This window comes from Cherax quadricarinatus, chromosome 7 (assembly GCF_038502225.1).
Source record: "Cherax quadricarinatus isolate ZL_2023a chromosome 7, ASM3850222v1, whole genome shotgun sequence".
In the NCBI taxonomy this organism is placed as follows: Eukaryota; Metazoa; Arthropoda; class Malacostraca; order Decapoda; family Parastacidae; genus Cherax; species Cherax quadricarinatus.
Genome location: NC_091298.1, coordinates 59,439,090 through 59,459,425, shown reverse-complemented (window position 1 = coordinate 59,459,425; position 20,336 = coordinate 59,439,090). Strand labels below are relative to the sequence as shown.

At 37.5% G+C, this 20,336-nt stretch overlaps 1 protein-coding gene across 1 annotated transcript; it reads left to right on the top strand.

Annotated features, from left to right (window-relative positions):
• The first annotated feature begins 4,384 nt into the window (after positions 1-4,384).
• Cbp20 (cap binding protein 20) lies at positions 4,385-20,319 on the top strand. Its single transcript, XM_053774104.2, has 4 exons — positions 4,385-4,546; positions 8,008-8,201; positions 16,824-16,950; positions 19,305-20,319. Exons 1-4 carry the CDS (start codon positions 4,499-4,501, stop codon positions 19,392-19,394), a joined length of 459 nt encoding a protein of 152 aa, XP_053630079.1. The 5' UTR covers positions 4,385-4,498; the 3' UTR covers positions 19,395-20,319.
• The last annotated feature ends 17 nt before the right edge of the window (positions 20,320-20,336 follow it).

Sequence of the window (20,336 nt, the reverse complement as noted above, 5' to 3'; positions counted from 1 at the left end):
TCATTCATTCACTTATTCGGCACGACATCACACACACACACACACACACACACACACACACACACACACACACACACACACACACACACACACACACACACACACATATATATATATATATATATATATATATATATATATATATTATAGATTGATGCACTGAATACATCTATTCCAGGCTGAGGGACTGATTTCCTGAAACTCCAGATCTTCATCATTCTTCTTTGCATTGGACTGACGAAGCCACTGTGTGGCGAAAAGTTTCCACAACAAAGATACCCAAGTGCTGCACATGTGTCTAATTTGTCATGTTGAAAGTAGTCCTTTACGCTGGGAAGTTACCTTTCTGGTTACTGTGTAGTAATTAGGAAGGGATGGGAGGAAGTACCCCCATCTCTCTGTCATGCACATGGTTTGGTTTTAGGTTTGTCAGGAAACAGAACAAGTGTTTTCTGACGAGGGTCTTAGTCATGTGATGACCCACAGCTGGGGCTTTTGGTCATTGACCAAGGCCTTCCACTGGCTTACCCCTCCACGTCTTTAAAAATTATAGTTATGATTATAATAATTTTGGACTAATCAACCATGCACATGCCTTTAATTCTCATATTTATATCTCGTTTCCCAAAGTTTTTTGTTCTACTGTAATATATGGATAATGGAAGAATTTGTAGTTATAGAGGCATGATATTATTATTATTATTATTATTATTATTATTATTATTATTATTATTATCATAATCGCCACAGAGACGAGCTAAATGATATTAATACCACATTTGTGAGGAAACATGAACCAGTCACATCTGCAGGATGGACCAACTCCAAACCGCACACGTCAATATCATTTTTCATTAGGCTATTACTTGGATTGCTACATATTGTTCAAAACGTTGACAAATTGGGATTATAAATATAACCTTACTGCTGTTGTTCATGTGACTAATATTGAGTAAAATAACAATGATCCACACTTAGGAAACTCGATTGAATTATTTTGTCTTTCGGCTGTACATAAGAGGATAGATAGTCGTAAGGCCTATTAAAAATCCTATATAAAACAACAGATATAGTATATAATTTGCTGTGGATCTCAGCCTCTCGAGGGAAGTACGTACTTTGAGGGGCTCGTGATCAAAGGAATTGGACTTGACTTCCCCCTTCCTTGAATCGAACCTAATAACCTCTGTCCCACTGGCGTTGTATGACCCCAACGGGTTTAGCGCTTCCCCATTTATGTAACACTGTGGAACCCAAGATAAGAACATAAAAGATTAATATTATTATTATATACATGGGGATGGGATTCAGTCACATTCGATCGAGAACGGGGAAGATACCTCCAAATCCTTGGATCAAGAGCCTTTCCCAGGCATCAAGGCACACCCTTGAAGGGTATATATACAAGTGGTATATATTGTTAGTCAGTGTTAAGTATAAAGACATAGACATTGTGATATTAAGCCTCTAGGTGCCACCTTTGGAGACGAGACAAAACTTTACCACCCATACAGATACAGTATATGACAAGTCAATATATCTTATTAATGAAAATAAGATACCAGGTATACTAAGTAAATTTCCTAAATTTGATTGTAACAGACAAGTGAACAGCAGATATATAGATATAAATCCAAATGTACACCTGTTAACCCTTTTGGGGCCTAGTTCCTAGGCCTTTTGTGTATCCATATGTTCTTGTGCTACAGTCCACAGGATGGATATGGGATGCGCAATAAACTAGCCACTTCGGTGGCAAAATAAAAAAAATCTCTGGGAGGAGCTTCAAAATAACTAAAACTTGCCTCCTAAAGTCAATTAACACCACCAGTGAGCTGCCAGCTTCTCAAGACTCGGTCCTCCAACTACCACAAGACAGTTGCAACAGAGGCTGCTGCTCCTGTTTCTACAGTCAGTCCCATGAGCACCTTGCTGCTGTGTTAAGCCAACGCTTAACACATGCTGCTATGTATGATAATTCTATGTAACTATTTGTGTATACCTGAATCAACTTATTATTATTATTATAATCAAAAAGAAGCGCTAAGCCACAAGGGCTATACAGCACCTGAATCAACTTACTTGCCTGTCCCATCATCCCACATGGGCGTCTTACCTAAACTCTCCTGTTGTTGTTGGAGACATGGATGGCCATCACTGCCTGAAATGTTGTGTATTATATAGGCTCTCTAATTAACGACCGCCTGTAGAATATATATGAAATAAACGGAGGAAGCATCATAGAGAACGTGAGATGATTATAGCTGCAGCAGCATTCACGCAGTCTTGCCATTTTGTGAGAAATTCCCATAAATTTGTGGGAGAACTGACCTTACGTGGGAACGTTTGTGGGAGGACATTCATACCATTATAATTGTGGGATAATTCATGGGCATTTTATGTCATGTAGGATTTTTGTGGAAAAAAAAGCCCACACTAGTAAATTTATGTGAAAATATTCACAGACCGACATATATTTGATATTAATAAAATAATGGTATAGGTAAATTACATGTCAAAATAAAAGATTTACTAAGTTGGCGAACACGTTCATGTATATTGTAACTAAATTTAGTATTTTTCTTCGTTATTCTGCGTAATATCAAGGTTAAGTTTGTTCTAAAATATACTTTCCATTGATAGTGAAAGTGGAGAAGAGTTGGATATAAGTGGGACTTGTATATGAGTAAATAGAGTTATCAAAGCTTATTTATTCCTTGGGTAGAATTGAAAATGGGTTGGGCAAATATTTTTGTAAGTGGGTTTGGGTTCAGAAAGACCTGCCTAATATGGGTCAGTAGGCCTACTGCAGTGTTCCTCCTTTTTTGTATGTTCATTACCCTGCGTTCATTGTATGAATAAATGGTTTACAAAACCGTCAGGTTGATAAATGAGACACTTGGGCAATATTTGGGTATCTTTATTCTGGAAACGTTTCGCCACACAGTAACAACTTCTGTCCAATGCCAAAAAAAGGTAAGTAAGTAGTAAGTTTATTCAGGTATACACAAATACAGTTACATAGAATTATCATACATAGCAGCATATGTGTAGAGAACCTAGGATAACCCAAAAAAGTCAGACAGAGTGACTTATTTCCATTGGAAGATGAGTTTTAGGTAATCAGTTCCTCAGTCTGGAGTCGATGGACTGAATATAGACTCCAGGCTGAGGGACTGTCTACCTTTACCTAAATACAATTAAATTGTCTTAATAACATTTTTGTTGGAAAATTTGTGGGATTTACACATTATGAGGGAGAATTGTCCCATAAAATTCCCTCAAGTAAGTAAATTTATTCAGGTATACACAAATACAGGTACATAGAATTATCTTATATAGCAGCATATGTGTAGAGAACCTAGGATAACCCAAGAAAGTCGGAAATAAGTCACTCTGTCTGACTTTTTTGGGTTATCCTAGGTTCTCTACACATATGCTGTTATGTAAGATAATTCTATGTAACTGTACCCCTCAAGGAAGGTTCCTTGATGTTGGTGAGGGGCTCTTGATTTAGGGAATTGGATCTGTGCTCCAGTTCCCCGAATTAAGCCTGAATGCCTTCCACATCCCCCCCCCAGGCGCTGTATAATCCTCAGGGTTTAGTGCTTCCCCCTTGATTATAATAATAATAATATATAACTGTATTTGTGTATACCTGAATAAACTTACTTGTGGGAATTTTATGGGACAATTCTCCCTCATTTGTGGGAAGTAACAGAGATAAGAGCTGTAAAGTAAAAGGACACAAGTGCAACTCATGTGACATTTTATTGTGGCAACGTTTCGCTCTCCAGGAGCTTTATCAAGCCGTTACAAACAGTACATGGATACAGAGGGTATATATAGGCTCAGAGTGAGGTGCAACACTAGTAGTGGTAGTAGTAGTAGTAGAAGTAATACAATATGCCTTGAATCTTCACTAATAGCTATTTCTAATACAATTAAACAAAACAAAGGCAGCTTCACCATCTCTGAAGTCTTAACAAGAATCCTGTAAACAGTAAACCCTGCCATCATATAGTCTCTCCTGTTAATACTACACAAGCACATTACAGAGAATGAACATTGAAACAGGCCCCAATATAAATATTTGTCTAACCAAATTTTTATGTTTCCCAAGTAATAGCCTTTATATCGTTTACTCGTGCAAGTTAATTGTTCGACATATTGTATCACTACTACTACTACTACTAGTAGTAGTATTGCACCTCACTCTGAGCCTATATATACCCTCTGTGTCCATGTACTGTTTGTAATGGCTTGATAAAGCTCGTGGAGAGCGAAACGCTGCCACAATAAAGTGTCACATTAGTTACACTTGTGTCCTTTTACTTTACATATTGTCGGTAATTCTACCAACTTTATTACAGAGATAAGAGGTGCTGGCAACACTGCAGCAGCTGTGTCAGACAACAACATCTTCCACACAACGTTCTTTCTTTCTCCCTTCGGGGAAACAATAAATCTTTTTTTTTTTAGTGAGGCTGAGAGCAGAATGTCAGGGAGTGTGGACCTCAGCTCGTACAGGGACCAGCACTTCAAGGTACGAGACTTTCTGCTCATTTCAGACCACAAATGACCCCAATGAAAATAAGTCACTCTGACTTTTTTGGGTTATCCTGGGTTCTCTACATATATGCTTTCTGCTTTCTATTTCCTTTTGATTATAATAATAATACATATATGCTGCTATGTATTTGGACATGATACATAGATGTTCAAAGAATTACAATGGTTATGGTAATCTATGTAACTATTTGTGTATACCTGAATAAACTTTACTATTAAGAGCAGCGCTGTATAGCCCTTGTGGCTTAGCGCTTCATTTTGATTATAATAATAATAACTTTACTATTCAGACCAAACGGTAATCAAGTATTTATGAAATATGTTTCTTCTGGTTCTCGTTTCTTGCTGCAAGATTCCATGTTGCATAAGTGTTCTCAATCTTCAACTGGCCGGTTTTGAAAACCATTTATCACAGTATTTATTTTACAAAAATTAATGTACTTTACGGAAATGGGTCCTTCCCAGGAAGGACAGCCAAAAAATGTGTATTTTCTGATTAGATTTCTTAGATAAGCAAATGTTACATTTTAGGTTTGTGTATCTCATAAGCATATGGAGGGTTGCCAGTGCTGTATGACCCTTGTGGGTTTAGTTCTTAGTTATGATTAAAATAATTATTATTAGTAATGTGGAAGGTTGCTTCAGTACTGTTAGCTAAATGGAATGTTTGTCCTGTCATCTTGGTTAAAAGATTTTCATTCCACTAGTTGCATTTATGCTATCACTGTTTATTGTCATTTATTTTTCCAATCAGTACAGGAATAACTTACTCCTCAGTTCCCTTTTAGGTGATGCCGATGAAAGGCTCTTCATCTAAGGAATTGGTGCTATACTTCCCTTCCTTTAATTGAATCTGATTATCTTTAATACCTCAGACACTGAGTGAATGACCTCTAAGGGTTTAGCACTCTCTCAAGACTGTAAATGATATAATAATATTAAGTCTCAACATTATATGAAAGGTTACCACATCCTGTATACTTGTGTATAAATAAACCACCTATATACAGTACAGCAGTGCACTCAGAAATTAATTTGACACCATAATTTACACAAAAAATCTGCCACTGACTTAATAGCAAGGAAGCAAGGTAGCCAGGTGCATTGTTGTCGATTTTTTTTTTGCATGCATTACATTATCGACTGTGTACATTGTGTGACTAATTAATGGTCCAAGTCATACTGAAACGTCAAAAATTTCTTTCCTTTGTGCAGGTTATTAGTGTATTATTTCAGGAAGGGTTTGAGGGTGGGGGCAGGGAAGGCTTTGAATGATAGGGGTTTGGACATCCAGTAGGCTTGTGCGAGTGTGCTAGGAGTGAGTGGGGGGGAGGGGGGAAGTGGTTTTGATAATTTGATTTTATATATGAATAGTTTTAATATCAGCATAACTGTTAATTCATACTAAAGTTTGCTAATAATAATGTTTTTTTTCTGTTAAATTTTGTTTGATATTTTTGTAAAGATGAGCAAATTTCTTGAAATAAGATGTGTTCAGTGTTAGGATATTTTAGCTCGATCTCTAGCACACTCGGCTTGCACACTAAGGTCCGGAGTTCGAAACCCCGGTACAACTGGATAACATTAGGATGTCTTTCCATAAGACACCTGCTGTCCATGTTCACCCATCAGTATAAAATGGGTACTTGGGTGTTAGTCGACTGGTGTGGGTCGCATCCTGGGACAAAACTGACCTAATTTGCCCGAAATGCTCTGCATAACAAAGCAGCTTTCTATATAGTACTGTAATATGTCATTGATGTCAGCTAGGCCTGTATACCTTGTACATGTAGCTATGGAAATAAGGATGTTATTATGTTATTACGTATTATTATTAGATCAGTTCTGAAGAAGCCATTAGTGGCAAAAACGTTTCCTCGGCAAAATAGCCTAAACATTGGAAAAGTCTTATTTCACATTTGTTGGTATTTTATACCGTCTCGTATTGAGTTAATCAAGTATTTTTGTTCATGTTTTTGGACACATTACAGCTGCTCATCTATTGATTACCGTATTTTGTGACTTATAAGACTTGCGTTAGTGTCAATGGCTCGGCATCAGATGTAATCGGGAAAGCCACAGCCTGCCCCTCACCCCAAACTTATAGCTCTCGTCACTGACCTTCACTTTATAGGACGCAGGGTGCTTTTTTGGAGACATTTTATGGAAAAAATGCGTCTAAAGCTGGTTTCTTGAGTTCTGTTCTTTTGTGAGGTCTGCACCTGAAGAATAAGGTGGTGATTTTTCAGTGAAATGGTGGAGTGTTCTTTGCTGTTTAGAATCATGTACAGTTGAAAATGAGTTTCAAGTAATGGAAAAGATAAAGCAGTAAAAGCAGTTGAGATCTATATTATGAAAATTTAGAAAATGGAGAGATGTCAAGATGTGCATGGTTGGGAATTGATTGGATTCCTTGGCAAAATTATGTAAGCTATAAATATCATTATGTTTGTAGATTGAGGGATAGCACATTTCTTTGACAGTTGTTGGATGGAAGTGAAATATGAAAATAGTATAAACAGGTTAGATCAACTGGGCTGTCATGGTTGTATGGGCCAGTAGGCCACCAACAACAACTTGGTTGATCAGGCAGTCAACAGAAAACCCAGGCTGCGAGAGTAGGAAATCTTTGAAACCAGCATAGGCATATACTGTATATCACAGGTGTATGTAAATCTAAAATACAGATAGTCAAAATGAACCATTAAGAAATGTTTTTTGTATAGGTAGGTGGCAAGGAATAAAGAATAGAGAAATGCATGGAAAATGTTGGGATGTCAGAGATGAGAAGTGCGAGGTGGCAGGGTAGGCTAAGAGAAATACTTCACAAGGATGTCTTAGGATAGACTTGTAAGAAAAATATACAAGAGTTTAAGCATGTAGGTTTAGGGGTGGGTATAGTTAACGACCATGATGGAGAGGGGAAGGTGGATTATACATAGATAGTTCTCATATGGTATTGGCAGAGTGAATATAAAACATACTAGAAGAATATTCAGAGTAGTATCTGTAGAATTTTCTGCTTTGGAAGTGCTGTATCTCGTAGTTTGCTACCTGGTTTTGTAACATTTCATGTGTTAGGACACCATCAGTCTCATCATAAATTTTAACACACTCTTTATACCTGTGTATTTTTTAGCATCTAGGATTTAAGGGTAGAATTCAAGTACTGTATGCTGCTTTTTTTAGTTTAGGGGTGATGTACAACTGCAGCTAAATAAAGTAACATATATATAACTGATGAATAGAGTATTTTCTAGTATTAGAGTATACTGGATTGTCATTGTGAGATCCATGTCTTTGGTAAGGTATTCAATATTGCACTTACATAAAATATATCTACAGTATTCAGCTTACAATGTATAGTTTCAGTTTACAAATGCATTGATGGCATGAGTGTGTTAGTATTAATTATTTTTTCCTCATCTCGTACAGGGTTCAAGGACAGATCAGGAGCGTCTGTTACGCAATTCCAGCACACTTTATGTTGGCAACTTGTCCTTTTATACCACTGAAGAGCAGCTCTATGAATTATTTGGACGTGCAGGAGACGTAAAACGTATTGTAATGGGCCTTGACAAATTTAAGAAGACTCCATGTGGGTTTTGTTTTGTTGAATATTTCACCAGGTGAGTGATTGTACTGATAGCAGACATTGTATAGTACTAGTAAGCTTTCTCCTTTCTCCTCTCCTACCCCCTAAACCTGAATTCCTCATAATGTGGAAATGAAACTACAGTAATACTTCATATATGATCTTGAAAAAATTACATGCAGTATTTGAAAATGTATGTAAAATAATTAATATGCATTAGTTTTAATAGTAGTACTGTGATCACTCTTAACTGTCTTCATGTCATCCAGAGCCATGATAAACCAACCCTCTTATAAGTTAAATTCTGGTCTTCAACTAAAAATGGTTTGAGATATGTACATGCTCAGAGATTGCATATCAATAAATAACAACAAGCATTTAACCCTTAAACTGTCCAAACAGATCTACGTTTGCATGCGTAGTGCTCCAAAAGTAGATCTATGTTTTTTTACATATTTTCAAATATAAAAAAAAAAACAAATGTAGATCAAAGTTTTTTTACACATTTTCAAATGTAAAAAAAAAAAAAAAAGAAAAAGAAGGTCTACGTTTTTTACATACAGTGGACCCTCGACTAACGCTATTAATCCGTTCCTGAGAGCTCATCGTTAGTCAAGTTAATTTTCCCCATAAGAAATAATGGAAATCAAATTAATTCGTGCAAGACACCCAAAAGTATTGAAAAAAAAAATTTTAACACATGAAATATTAATTTTAATACACACAAACTGAAGAAGACATGCACAGTTACATAACACTTACCTTTATTGAAGATCTGGTGATAATTGATGGGATGGGAGGAGGGGAGAGTGTTGATGGTGTTAGTGTTTAGAAGGGGAATCCCCTTCCATTAGGACTTGAGGTGGCAAGTCCTTTTTTGGGGTTACTTCCCTTCTTCTTTTAATGCCACTAGGACCAGCTTGAGAGTCACTGGACCTCTGTCGCACAACATATCTGTCCATAGAGGCCTGTACCTCCCGTTCCTTTATGACATTCCTAAAGTGTTTCACAACTTTGTCAGTGTCACAATTAAACACTTGTTCAGGTTTCAATTCTTCATTGTCTATGAACTCCTTGAATTCCTGCACATATTTTTCAGCTGCTTTTTGGTCCAAACTGGCAGCCTCACCATGCCTTATCACACTATGTATGCCACTACGATTCTTAAATCTCTCAAACCAACCTTTGCTGGCCTTAAATTCACTCACATCACCACTAGTTGCTGGCATTTTTCTAATTAAATCCTCATGCAACTTCCTAGCCTTTTCACATATGATCGCTTGAGAGATGCTATCTCCTGCTATCTGTTTTTCATTTATCCACACCAATAACAATCTCTCAACATCTTCTATCACTTGCGATCTCAGTTTCGAAAACATAGTTGCACCTTTGGCAAGAACAGCTTCCTTGATTGCCGTTTTCTTGGCCACAATAGTAGTGATGGTTAATTGGGGTTTTGTGTACAGCCTGGCCAGCTTGGAGACACACACTCCACTTTCATACTTAGCAATGATCTCTTTCTTCATATCCATAGTAATTCTCACCCTTTTTGCTGTAGGGTTGGCACTAGAAGCTTTCTTGGGGCCAATGGTGACTTATTTTGCAGGTGCAATCACTAAAAAGGCTGTGATAATATGAAATGTTCCGATTGTATGCTTGGAAGCGACCGCGGTGGCTGGCTGGCTTGTAAACACTGGCCAGAAGTGGACGCATCTCAGACGGAGCGAATAGTGTTAGTCGAGTTTTTTAGCGCTAGTCGAGGCAAAATTTTTGCGTTAAAATGTATCGCTGGTTGGATTTATCGTTAATCGATGCCATCGTTGGTCGAGGGTCCACTGTACTTTCAAATGTTGAAAAAACGTAGATCTACGTTTGGACAGTTTAAGGGTTAATATCCATTAAAAAAGAATTGTTCACCTCATATAAAAATAGTCATTGTTTGCAAATTGAGGTTATTACAGATTAGTTTTTATATATTTTCTCAGGGAATTTTTCATCTGTAAATAAAATTTTCGGTCTAGCAAGGGTAAATCAGTAAGTGGTAAGAGGCAGAAGACTTTTTTTTAACAACTTAACAAAAGCTTAAAATGATACTATGTAGTCAGTAAGTAAAAAAAAAAAAAGTGATGCAGTATACATTTTACTGCTCTTCAAGGTACTGGTGCATCAGATAGTGACGTACCTGTGACCAGTTTGAGGGTTCTTCTTCTTTCACAGACATGCCTGAGACCAGATTTCCTAGTTGACTGCTTGGTCAACCAAGCTGTTTGTAGCTGGAGTGTATAGAAACCCTCAAATACCAAAATTTAAATGAAGCAGTGTACAGGTGGTTCGCGCAGTAGCATATTAACTGGCGTGGGGTATCCCCCACAAGGAATTAATATCGATGGTTGATGGATTGACTTTCACCCTAGGAGTAACTGATCAATTTAAGTGATGGCTAGGTTGTGAAAATTAACAGTAGGCAAAGACTTAGAAATAGATAGTGGGTGAATTCTTAAGTGCATATGTAGATTGTTTCATGTTTTATGGAGATAAACCAGAATTGCATCAAATATACATTGTATAATGCTGATTTTTGGTTGTATTGGAAAGGTTAAGGAACGCCTTGGTTAATAGAGTAGAGGATGTTTCCAAACCATACGGTATGTAGATGCGAGTGTGCATGCGTGTATGTGTGTACTCACCTATTTTTGATTGCAGGGTTTGATTCATAGCTCCTGGCTTCACTGGTTGCTACTAGGTCTACTCTTTCTCCCTGCTCCATGAGCTTCATCAAACCTCTTCTTGAAGCTGCGTTTGGATCCTGCCTCCACTACATCACTCTCCAGACTGTTTCACTTCCTGACAACTCTGTGACTGAAGAACATGCTAACATCCCTATGACTCATCTGAATTTTCAGCTTCCAGTTGTGAATCCTTGTTGCTGTGTTCCATCTCTGAAACATTCGGTCCCTATCCAACTTATCAATTCCTCTCAGTATATTATAAGTCGTTATAATGTTCCTCCTATCTCCAGTGTTGTCAGGTTGAGTTCCCATAACCTCTCCTTGTAGGACATACCCCTCAGCTTTACACTTTCTCTGATTTCTTGATGTGTTTGACCAGGTGTGGGTTCCATACTGGTGCTGCATATTCCAATATGGGCCTGACACAGTGTACAGTATTGTGAATGACTCCTTGCTTGGATGTCAAAATGCTATTCTCAGGTGTCCATGTGCTGCAGCAATTATTTGTTTGATGGGTGTCTCAGGGGATATGCTCACCCCAAGATCCTTTTTCTTGAGTAGTTTTGCAGCCATTGACCTCTTAGTCTGCATTCCATCTGATGTCTTTGTCTTTCCCCAAGCTTCATAACTTTGCACTTGTTGGGAGTTAAACTCAAGGAGCCATTTGTTAGACCAGGCTTGCAGCCTGTCCAGATCTCCTTGTAGGTGTACTTGATCCTCTTCTGCTTGTATTCTCATCATTAGCTTCACATCATCTGCAAACAGGGACACCTCTGAATCTATCCCTTCTGTCATGTCATTCACATATACAAGAAACAGCACCGGACCTAGAACTGACCCTTGTGGACCCCCACTCGCCACGTGAATCCACTCTGACATTTTGTCTCATACCAACACATGTTGTTTCCTTCCTGTCAGGTATTCCCTGATATATTGCAGTACTTTTCCCTGCTATTCCTTCCTGTTTTTCTAGCTTTTCAACCAGTCTCTTGTTTGGGACTGCATTGAAAGCCTTCTTAAAGCTCAAGAAGATGCAGTCTACCCATCCCACTCTCTCCTGTTACCTTATTGTAGAACTCGGTAGGTTTGTGACACAGGATTTTTCTTCCCTGAAGCCATGCTGGCTGTCATATATGAGCTCCACCATTCTTCTGATAATCTTTTCCATAACTTTACATACTATACATATCAGTGACATTGGTCTGTAATTTAGTGCAGCCTGTCTCCTTAAAAATTGGGACTATGTTTGCTGTTTTATATACCTCAGGCAATTGTCCTGTTTCAATAAATTTATTGAAGATTGTTGTTAGTGATGCACACATTGCATCTGCTCACTCTCTTAGGACCCAAGGAGAGAGAGTATCTGGGCCCACAGCCTTCGAAGTATCTAGTTCCCCCTAGCAGTTTCTTCACCTCCTCCTCGCTTGTGTGCAGTGTGTCCAGCACTGGCTGGTGCACCCTACCACCTCGGTTTGTTAGAAGCCTCTGTCTCCACTGTGAATACCTCCCTGAATTGTGAGCTTAACTCTTCATATACTTCCTTGTTGTTCCCTGTAAGCTCCCATCCTTCCATCATTCCTTCCTCAGCCTGATTACCTGGTCCTTGACTGTTGTTTTCCTCCTGATGTGGCTGCATAACAACTTTGGGTCAGATTTATCTTTGGATGCTATGTCATTTTTGTATTGATGCTGGGCTTCTCATCTTATCCATGCATATTCATTCCTGGCTCTTCAGCTCAGCTTCCTGTTTTCCTGGGTACTTTGCCTTCTATACATTTTCATGCTCTAGCACACTTGGCTCTGGCCTCTCCACACCTTTGAAACTATGGGCTCACTCTGGTCTTCCTGTAGTTTCTGTTGCCCCTTGGCACAAACTTTTCCATTGCCTCCATGCACTTTGTGGTCACATTTTCCATCATTTCATTTACTGTCTTTCCCCTATCTCACTTACCCAATGCACCAAATATAGGAATTGCCTCATACTTGTGTAGTCCTCTTTATGGAAGTATGGCTTCTCTTGTCCTTCTCATACTGTTTCAGTCTCTATTGTTGACTCTACTATGTATGTATGTGTGCATTCATGTACACTCACCTACAAGTGGTTGCAGGGATTGAGTCTCAGTTCCTGGCCCTGCCAAGACTAGTCTCTTTGGAAACCTCTGCACTTTTTCAAATTTCTTGATATGCTTGACCAGGTGTGGGTTCCATACTTGGCCTGATTTACAAATACAGTGTCATGAATGACTCCTTACTTAGATTTCTGAAAGCTAGTCTTAGATTTGCCAGACATGCATTTGCTGCAGAATTTATTCTGTTGATGTGCACTTCAGGCGATATGCTCATGGGTGTGCGTGTGTTTTCATACGTATGTGTGTGTGACCTGACGATCTGTTGGAGTGTGAGCAGGGTAATATTTAGTGAAGGGATTCAGGGAAACCGGTTATTTTCATATAGTTGGACTTGAGTCCTGGAAATGGGAAGTACAATGCCTGCACTTTAAAGGAGGGGTTTGGGATATTGGCAGTTTGGAGGGATATGTTGTGTATCTTTATATGTGTATGCTTCAAAACTGTTGTATTCTGAGCACCTCTACAAAAACAGTGATAATGTGCGAGTGTGGTGAAAGTGTTGAATGATGATGAAAGTATTTTCTTTTTGGGGATTTTCTTTCTTTTTTTTTTGGGTCACCCTGCCTCGGTGGGAGACGGCCGACTTGTTGAAAAAAAAAAAAATGTGTGTGTTCATACATGCATCTATATGTAGTAGTGGAGTCAAGTCCTAATTCCTCTCTCCACCTCTCGTTTATCTCTTGGCAGATTGACTCTCTCCAGCCACATGGGCCTTATTGTACCTATTCTTAAAATTATGTATGGAGTCTACCTCCACCACTTCGACAAGGTCATTGCACTTCCTGACCACTTCGAGACTGAAAAAGTACACCTGTTTTCTACCTCTGACAACCTGTCCCTGTCTGCTCTGTCAATTCCCCTGAGTATTTTGTATGTTATCATGTGTCTTCTAGTGTCATTAGATTCACTTCTTTTAGCCTCTCTTTTAGCTTATACTCCTTAATTCTGGAACTAGGCTTGTTACTTCTGTGTATGTGTGAATATGTATGTTTATGTGTGGATATGTACATGTGTGTATATATATGTATATATGCTTGTGTGCATATACATACACAAGAATGAATGAATGAAAGGACGAGGTACGCAGTTTGTAAACAGCACAAGAAGTGGTGCTGAGCTGGACTAAAGAAGTTTGATGACTAGGCTGAAAATATTAAATAACTATTTCTAAGATGTTTGCCTCTTGAGTAGTATATTTTCAGAGCTGGAGGTTCAAACCTCCACCACTTCTTGCACTGAATGACCATCACATGCTTAGTGATTAATATAAATCTGCAAGTGTATATGAGTACTCGTACTAATTTCTTGTGACTACCCAATAGTAAAAGATGTTATGCAAATTTCATGATCACTGACTTTTTTTGAAATGAATTCATTTAATATTTTTATATTTCTTCTGGAATGCTGAACACTGAAGGGCTCTTGATCCAAGGAATTGTAGTAACCCTCCTTCCTTGAATCAAGCCTGATTGCTTCCCATTCTCCAGGCACTATATGATAATTAGGGTTTAATGCTTCTCCATAAATATATTACTTCTTAACCCTTTGGGGGTTTCGATCGTACTAGTACGTCTTATGACCCAGGGTTTTTGACATACTAGTACGCCTGAATTCTAGCGCCCTCAAATCTAGTGAGAGAAAGCTGGTAGGCCTACATATGAAAGAATGGGTCTATGTGGTCAGTGTGCGCAGCATAAAAAAAATCCTGTAGCACACAGTGCGTAATGAGAAAAAAAAAAAACTTTGACAGTGTTTTTGGATTAAAACAGCGACTTTGCACTGTATTTTCGTATGGTATTTATTGGTGTATTCTAGTTTTCCTGGTCTAATTTTATAGCATGGAAGACATATTACAGAAATTGAGATGATTTTGACTGGTTTTACAATGAAAAGTACCTTGAAATTGAGCTCAAAGTAGCAGAAATGTTCGATTTTTACCAAAGGTCAAAAGTAAACAAATCATGCCAAGCGTCCAATACACATCAACTGGTGAGTCTAATATTCTTTCACAAGTGCGCTGATATTATTTATACCATTTCTACACTAATGCAGTAGTCTGCATAACAGTAAATCTTATTTTTTTTGTAAGAATAAAAATTCAAGGTGGAAAGCCAAAGAAATACAAGAGGGGCCTGGGGATGTGACTAACGAACAGAGAACTTGTTGTTTTAGTGCCAGGAATGTCTTTCTTGTTTATTCTGGACCCTATTCGGAAATTGGCATCTTTTGAAATTTGTGTGAAATTGGAAAAATTGTTAAATTCTGACCACTTTATTGGATAGTTGAAATCGGTAAATGGGTGGTTTCTTGTACTCATTCGATAGAAAAAATGGAGTTCTAGCGAAATAGTTATGATTTTTGTCGACTAGTACGCTGGAATTGGCCGAAAATAGGGCTCAAACTGGGCAAAATTGCCGATGCATAAACATCGTCGAGACCGCTCACTTCGCGAGAGCATAATTCCGTAAGTTTTCCATCAAATTTCATACTTTTGGTGTCATTATGATCGGGAAAAGATTCTCTATCTTTTCATAAGAAAAAATAATTTTTTTTTTTTTTAAATTTGGCCGACCCTGAGAACAAGTCTCTGAGAGGACCTGTCGACCCCCGAAGGGTTAAGAAGTGATGTGCCCATCTCATAAAAATGGGAAACTGGATAGTTAGGGCTGCAAGGTAATCTAGCATTGTCTAATAGGAAGGGGCATATAGTCTAGGTATGCTAGGTGAGTGCTGCACACCTACCAAAGATGATAAATTCATCATAAATATTAAGTTGTATCATGATATGGCACTGGGTGGATGGTGGGATAATGGGAGAGTGACCAAAATAATGTTGTTTTTGTGGTCAGAAGTTGTTTGTATAAATTCTTTGAAAATTCATTAACTGAAGCTGATTTTCTAGATAATAATTCTGTTCTTGCAGTATCATGATATAATCGGTTTTCAGATCTAATAATACACACTCAGAAATAAGAAACAAAGATTGTCAGGGCAAAGTCTGGGGCTGTTGACGTAACAATATTAGCTGTTGTTTACAGTGGTGATGGGAATACTTTAACCTGGAAAGGTGTGCATTGATATGCTTGGTCAGTTTTGTGATTTTCTTGCTTTCTTGAGTATTTTATATGCCAGAATTTATTAACGTTGATCTTAAATACTATACAATTACAGTGATATGATTTTTTAAGTATATTTTTTATACTGTAATTCATGATTTTCTTGTGTATGCCAGACTTTATTAATATTGACCAATATGTACTATGTAGTCACAGTAGTACGTGATTTTTTAAAGCATATTTTTTATTACTGTAATTGTAGATTTTTCACAATGGCAAACAGTGTTAAAGATATATAGTACTAGAAACTCCATTTTCCTCCAGAATTTACGGGGAGAAATTGAAAGTTGTAAACAGTGGTAAGCCTAAGCCAGCACTCCACATTTGGTGTGCACACAGACAAAAAAATGAATATATCAGACATTTCTCGACATTGCAGTATGAAAATGTAGAATGGCTATCAGGATGCAAGGCATTGTCAAAACTTTTCTGCTGCACAGTAGCACAGTGCACACCCTGTGATGATAACCACCATATGCCACTGCTGATAGACCCATACAGTACTAGCAGCTAGTATGTATATGCTGCATTATCTTGCTCCTGCCTTAGTTATGAAGAGTAATGTTTTTTTTTATATGTCGGTCATCTCCCACCGAGGTGGGGTGACCTAAAAAAGAAATACTTTCACCAAATATATTATTTGTAAAAAATCTGAGCTAATTAATATTTTTAATTTTTATAGAGAGGACTCAGAAATGTGCATGCGTTACATCAATGGAACACGGTTGGATGACCGTATAGTACGGACTGATTGGGATGCTGGCTTTATTGAAGGAAGACAGTATGGTCGAGGCAAGAGTGGTGGTCAGGTATGTATCATTATGTTAATACTGACAAGTAGATGAGAAGGATGTGCAACAGTTTTTTATATCATCATTGATGAGACATTTTGCCTGCTTAGCAGGCTTCCTCAGATGAAATACAGAGGAGACAAAAGAGGTAGTGGATATTTAGATAGCACTCCCTCGGCCTGTAGAAGTGAGTTTGAGGTACTGATGACCTCAAACTTGCATCCTTAGACAAAGGGACTAATCACCTTCACTATTTCTGTTGTCTTCTCTGTATTTTAGACTGAAGAAGAAGCCTGTTGAGAAGGCAAACCATGTTGTCAATAAATACAGTGATACCCCGAGTTTTGTACAGCTCCCAACTCTAAGAATTATGTAAGTGTATTTTTGGGGGTCTGAAACGGACTAAATCTCATTTACATTATTCCTTATGGGAATAAATTCGTTCGGTAATGGCACTCGAACAGCTTTCTGGAATGAATTATGGCCAAAATTCGGGGTACCACTGTATAGCAAACTGGCCCATGGCCGGGCTCTGAGAGTAGTCAAACTCTCGAAGCTCTTCAAAGGTAAAGGTTTGTGTTTTATGAAACTGTTCACCTCAAGGGAGGTACCTTGATGCTGGTGAGGGGGCTCTTGATCTGAAGAATTGGACATGACCTCTCCTGAAATTGAATCTGGTTCTGTTCCATCACCCTGCTGCTGTATGACTTAGGATTTAGCACTTTCCTAATGATTATAATAATTTAAAAAATATGAAATTTACATAATATAGTTTTCCATGGGAGATGCAATTGAGGTGCTTCAGGTACCAATAAAACCTCCAAAAATTTTTTTTAAATAGAATTGTACTTCAAAATTTTATTCTGAGTCACCATGTTACGCTTGATCCTACAAGTATTTTTCTAAGGCTGTGTGTATGTACCTTTGACAAAACATATAGTATAGTTCTTTCTTTCTTTCAACACACCGGCCGTATCCCACCGAGGCGGGGTGGCCCAAAAGGAAAAACGAAAGTTTCTCCTTTTACATTTAGTAATATATACAGGAGAAGGGGTTACCAGCCCCTTGCTCCTGGCATTTTAGTCGCCTCTTACGACGCGCATGGCTTACGGAGGAAGAATTCTGTTCCACTTCCCCATGGAGAATATAGCATAGTTGTTTAGTTAATTTCTAGGAGTCATAAGTTGAATGAGGTTATTTTGCTTGGTTCACCTCATTTTGTGTATTAATGACGGAATGAATGCTGAAATTGGGGTTAAGATTATAGAAATGAAGCAGAGGTCTTTATAAACGGTAACCTCTCTGCTGTAATAGGAAAATTTTTTCTCTCCAGTGGATGAGTTCACACTATCATGATACATATTGAGTAAAAATTCAGTCTTGATTTTCTAAACTATGGAAATCTATTGGGTGCTCAAAACTGTATTCAAAATTTTGTTTTCATGTGGTTCCATGTTGCAGTCAGTTATATCCCATTCAATTGCATTTCATAAAAAAATTATAGCATTGTTGAGCAGAATTTCTCTTATCCTTTTGTACCAACATCCAGAACATATGTTTCCACAACAAATATTTATTGTAAACCTCAAGTGTTTAAATGTTGCTTGAACATTTGTATACTAAGCTACAAAATAAGGAATACGTTGATAAAGTGTGAAGCCGCGAGGGAGGTATCAAGGAGCAAGGAATTATGGAAGCATAGAAAAGTGAGGTGTGAAGGAAGTATAGAAGTGTAAGGGGTGAGTGAAGGAAGCGAACAAGTGTGGAGTGAGTGAAAATATGTAGGAGAAATTGGAGTTAGTGTAGAATTACAAATGAGACACTAAATGAAAGAACAGAAAACTTTGAGAAAAGTGGGTAGTGTGTGATAGCTATTTTCCTCAAATCCTCTCATAAGAGATTTAGCTCAGTCTATTGTAAACAGCATCACAGTCAAGATCAAATCAGAAAGAGCCTTAACCAAGTTAAATCTTCTCACTGTGATTGGTTAAGCTATTTTCTCAGATTTCCAAGGTGATTTTTTATGCTCAGTAGCGTATATGAAGACAAACACAAGAGGTTGATTTATCTGTATATTATGACCCCCCCCCCTTATGGGATCCTCTTCAACTATATTGACAGGCTTGTTTGTAAAACCTGATAAGGAGAGATACCCAGATTCTAAAATTGCCATTTTTCTCTTACTTAATATTATTAAAAAGTTGTAAGTATTTGTTGTGCATTTTCATGATAGCTGTTAGGTTGAAGAAATTAAGTTAAAAAACCCAAATTTTTTTTTTTGAATTTCTAAAAGAACTTAAGGAAAGGGTTAATGGCTATTTGGCCAAGTATGATTAAATTATTTTGTGTAAATCAAGGGTCATGTTTTGCAGGTCCGTGACGAGTATCGAACAGACTATGACAGCGGGCGAGGAGGTTATGGAAAAATTGTTCAACAGAAGATCCTTCCCAAAATACCATAAACTGATAATTTTCTACACTGGGACAACTATTAAGGGATGTGTACTGTATTCTTCCCTCAGACTCTTTAAGCAAGTAAAAATGCATGTGCAGGGATATGTTTTACTTCAGTTAGCTAAAAATTATTATAGGCTCTGTGTAAACTGCAGTTCATAGTTCACTCTGCATTTTGTATCTGGTTTTCCCATACAATACAATCTAGGTATTTTATACTGTTGATCACTTAAGGATTGTTCACTTATTTTGGACATATACTTAAGAGTATTATTTTACTGAAAAATGTGTAAGTGGTGTAATTTTTCATAAAGAACTTTAGAGAATATTATTTTCTCTGGTGATTTAAGTCAAGAAGTGAGCCATGTGTGTCTTGCATTAAATACAGCCCATTCTTTTGTTTTCACCATTACAAATATGGTAAAAGAACATACATTAATGTATTTACTAGAATGTAAACTGAAATCAGTTGGACACTGAATGAGCTAAAATGTATAAAAGATATTGCATGTTTACATATAACAAACTTGTTCTGTTGGGAATTGCTTCAATGTACAAACTTGCTGCTATCAGTATTTAATATATGCTGTATAGAATATTTGCAATGTTCATGCTTTTCTGGAAAAACAGCTAGGGAATGAGTTCTCATCTTTTGGGTTGCCCTACCTTGGGACATGGCCATTGTTTTAAAAATTTAGACCAATGACATATTTATTAAATGCACTTTGTTTTTGGAATCACACTTCCATTTTACATATTGTTGGTGTATGTCTCCAGTTTACTGTAAATGTAACTATAGTGCTCTTTTTATAATAATTATAATTTATTCATTCTCTTCAGAGTATTATCATTATGAACTTGAATGTTAAACACATCTTTCATAATTTACCTAGCAAACTGTACTTGTGTTGGAAGTAAAGAGGTTTTCAGAAATTGTTTGTGTTATTGAT

Excerpts from the sequence above, each read along its gene's own strand:
- Cbp20 (XM_053774104.2), top strand. The coding sequence starts at position 4,499 with ATGTCAGGGAGTGTGGACCTCAGCTCGTACAGGGACCAGCACTTCAAG. Across the intron at positions 8,202-16,823 it reads TTTGTTGAATATTTCACCAG|AGAGGACTCAGAAATGTGCA; the intron begins GTGAGTGATTGT and ends TAATTTTTATAG. Across the intron at positions 16,951-19,304 it reads GAGGCAAGAGTGGTGGTCAG|GTCCGTGACGAGTATCGAAC; the intron begins GTATGTATCATT and ends CATGTTTTGCAG.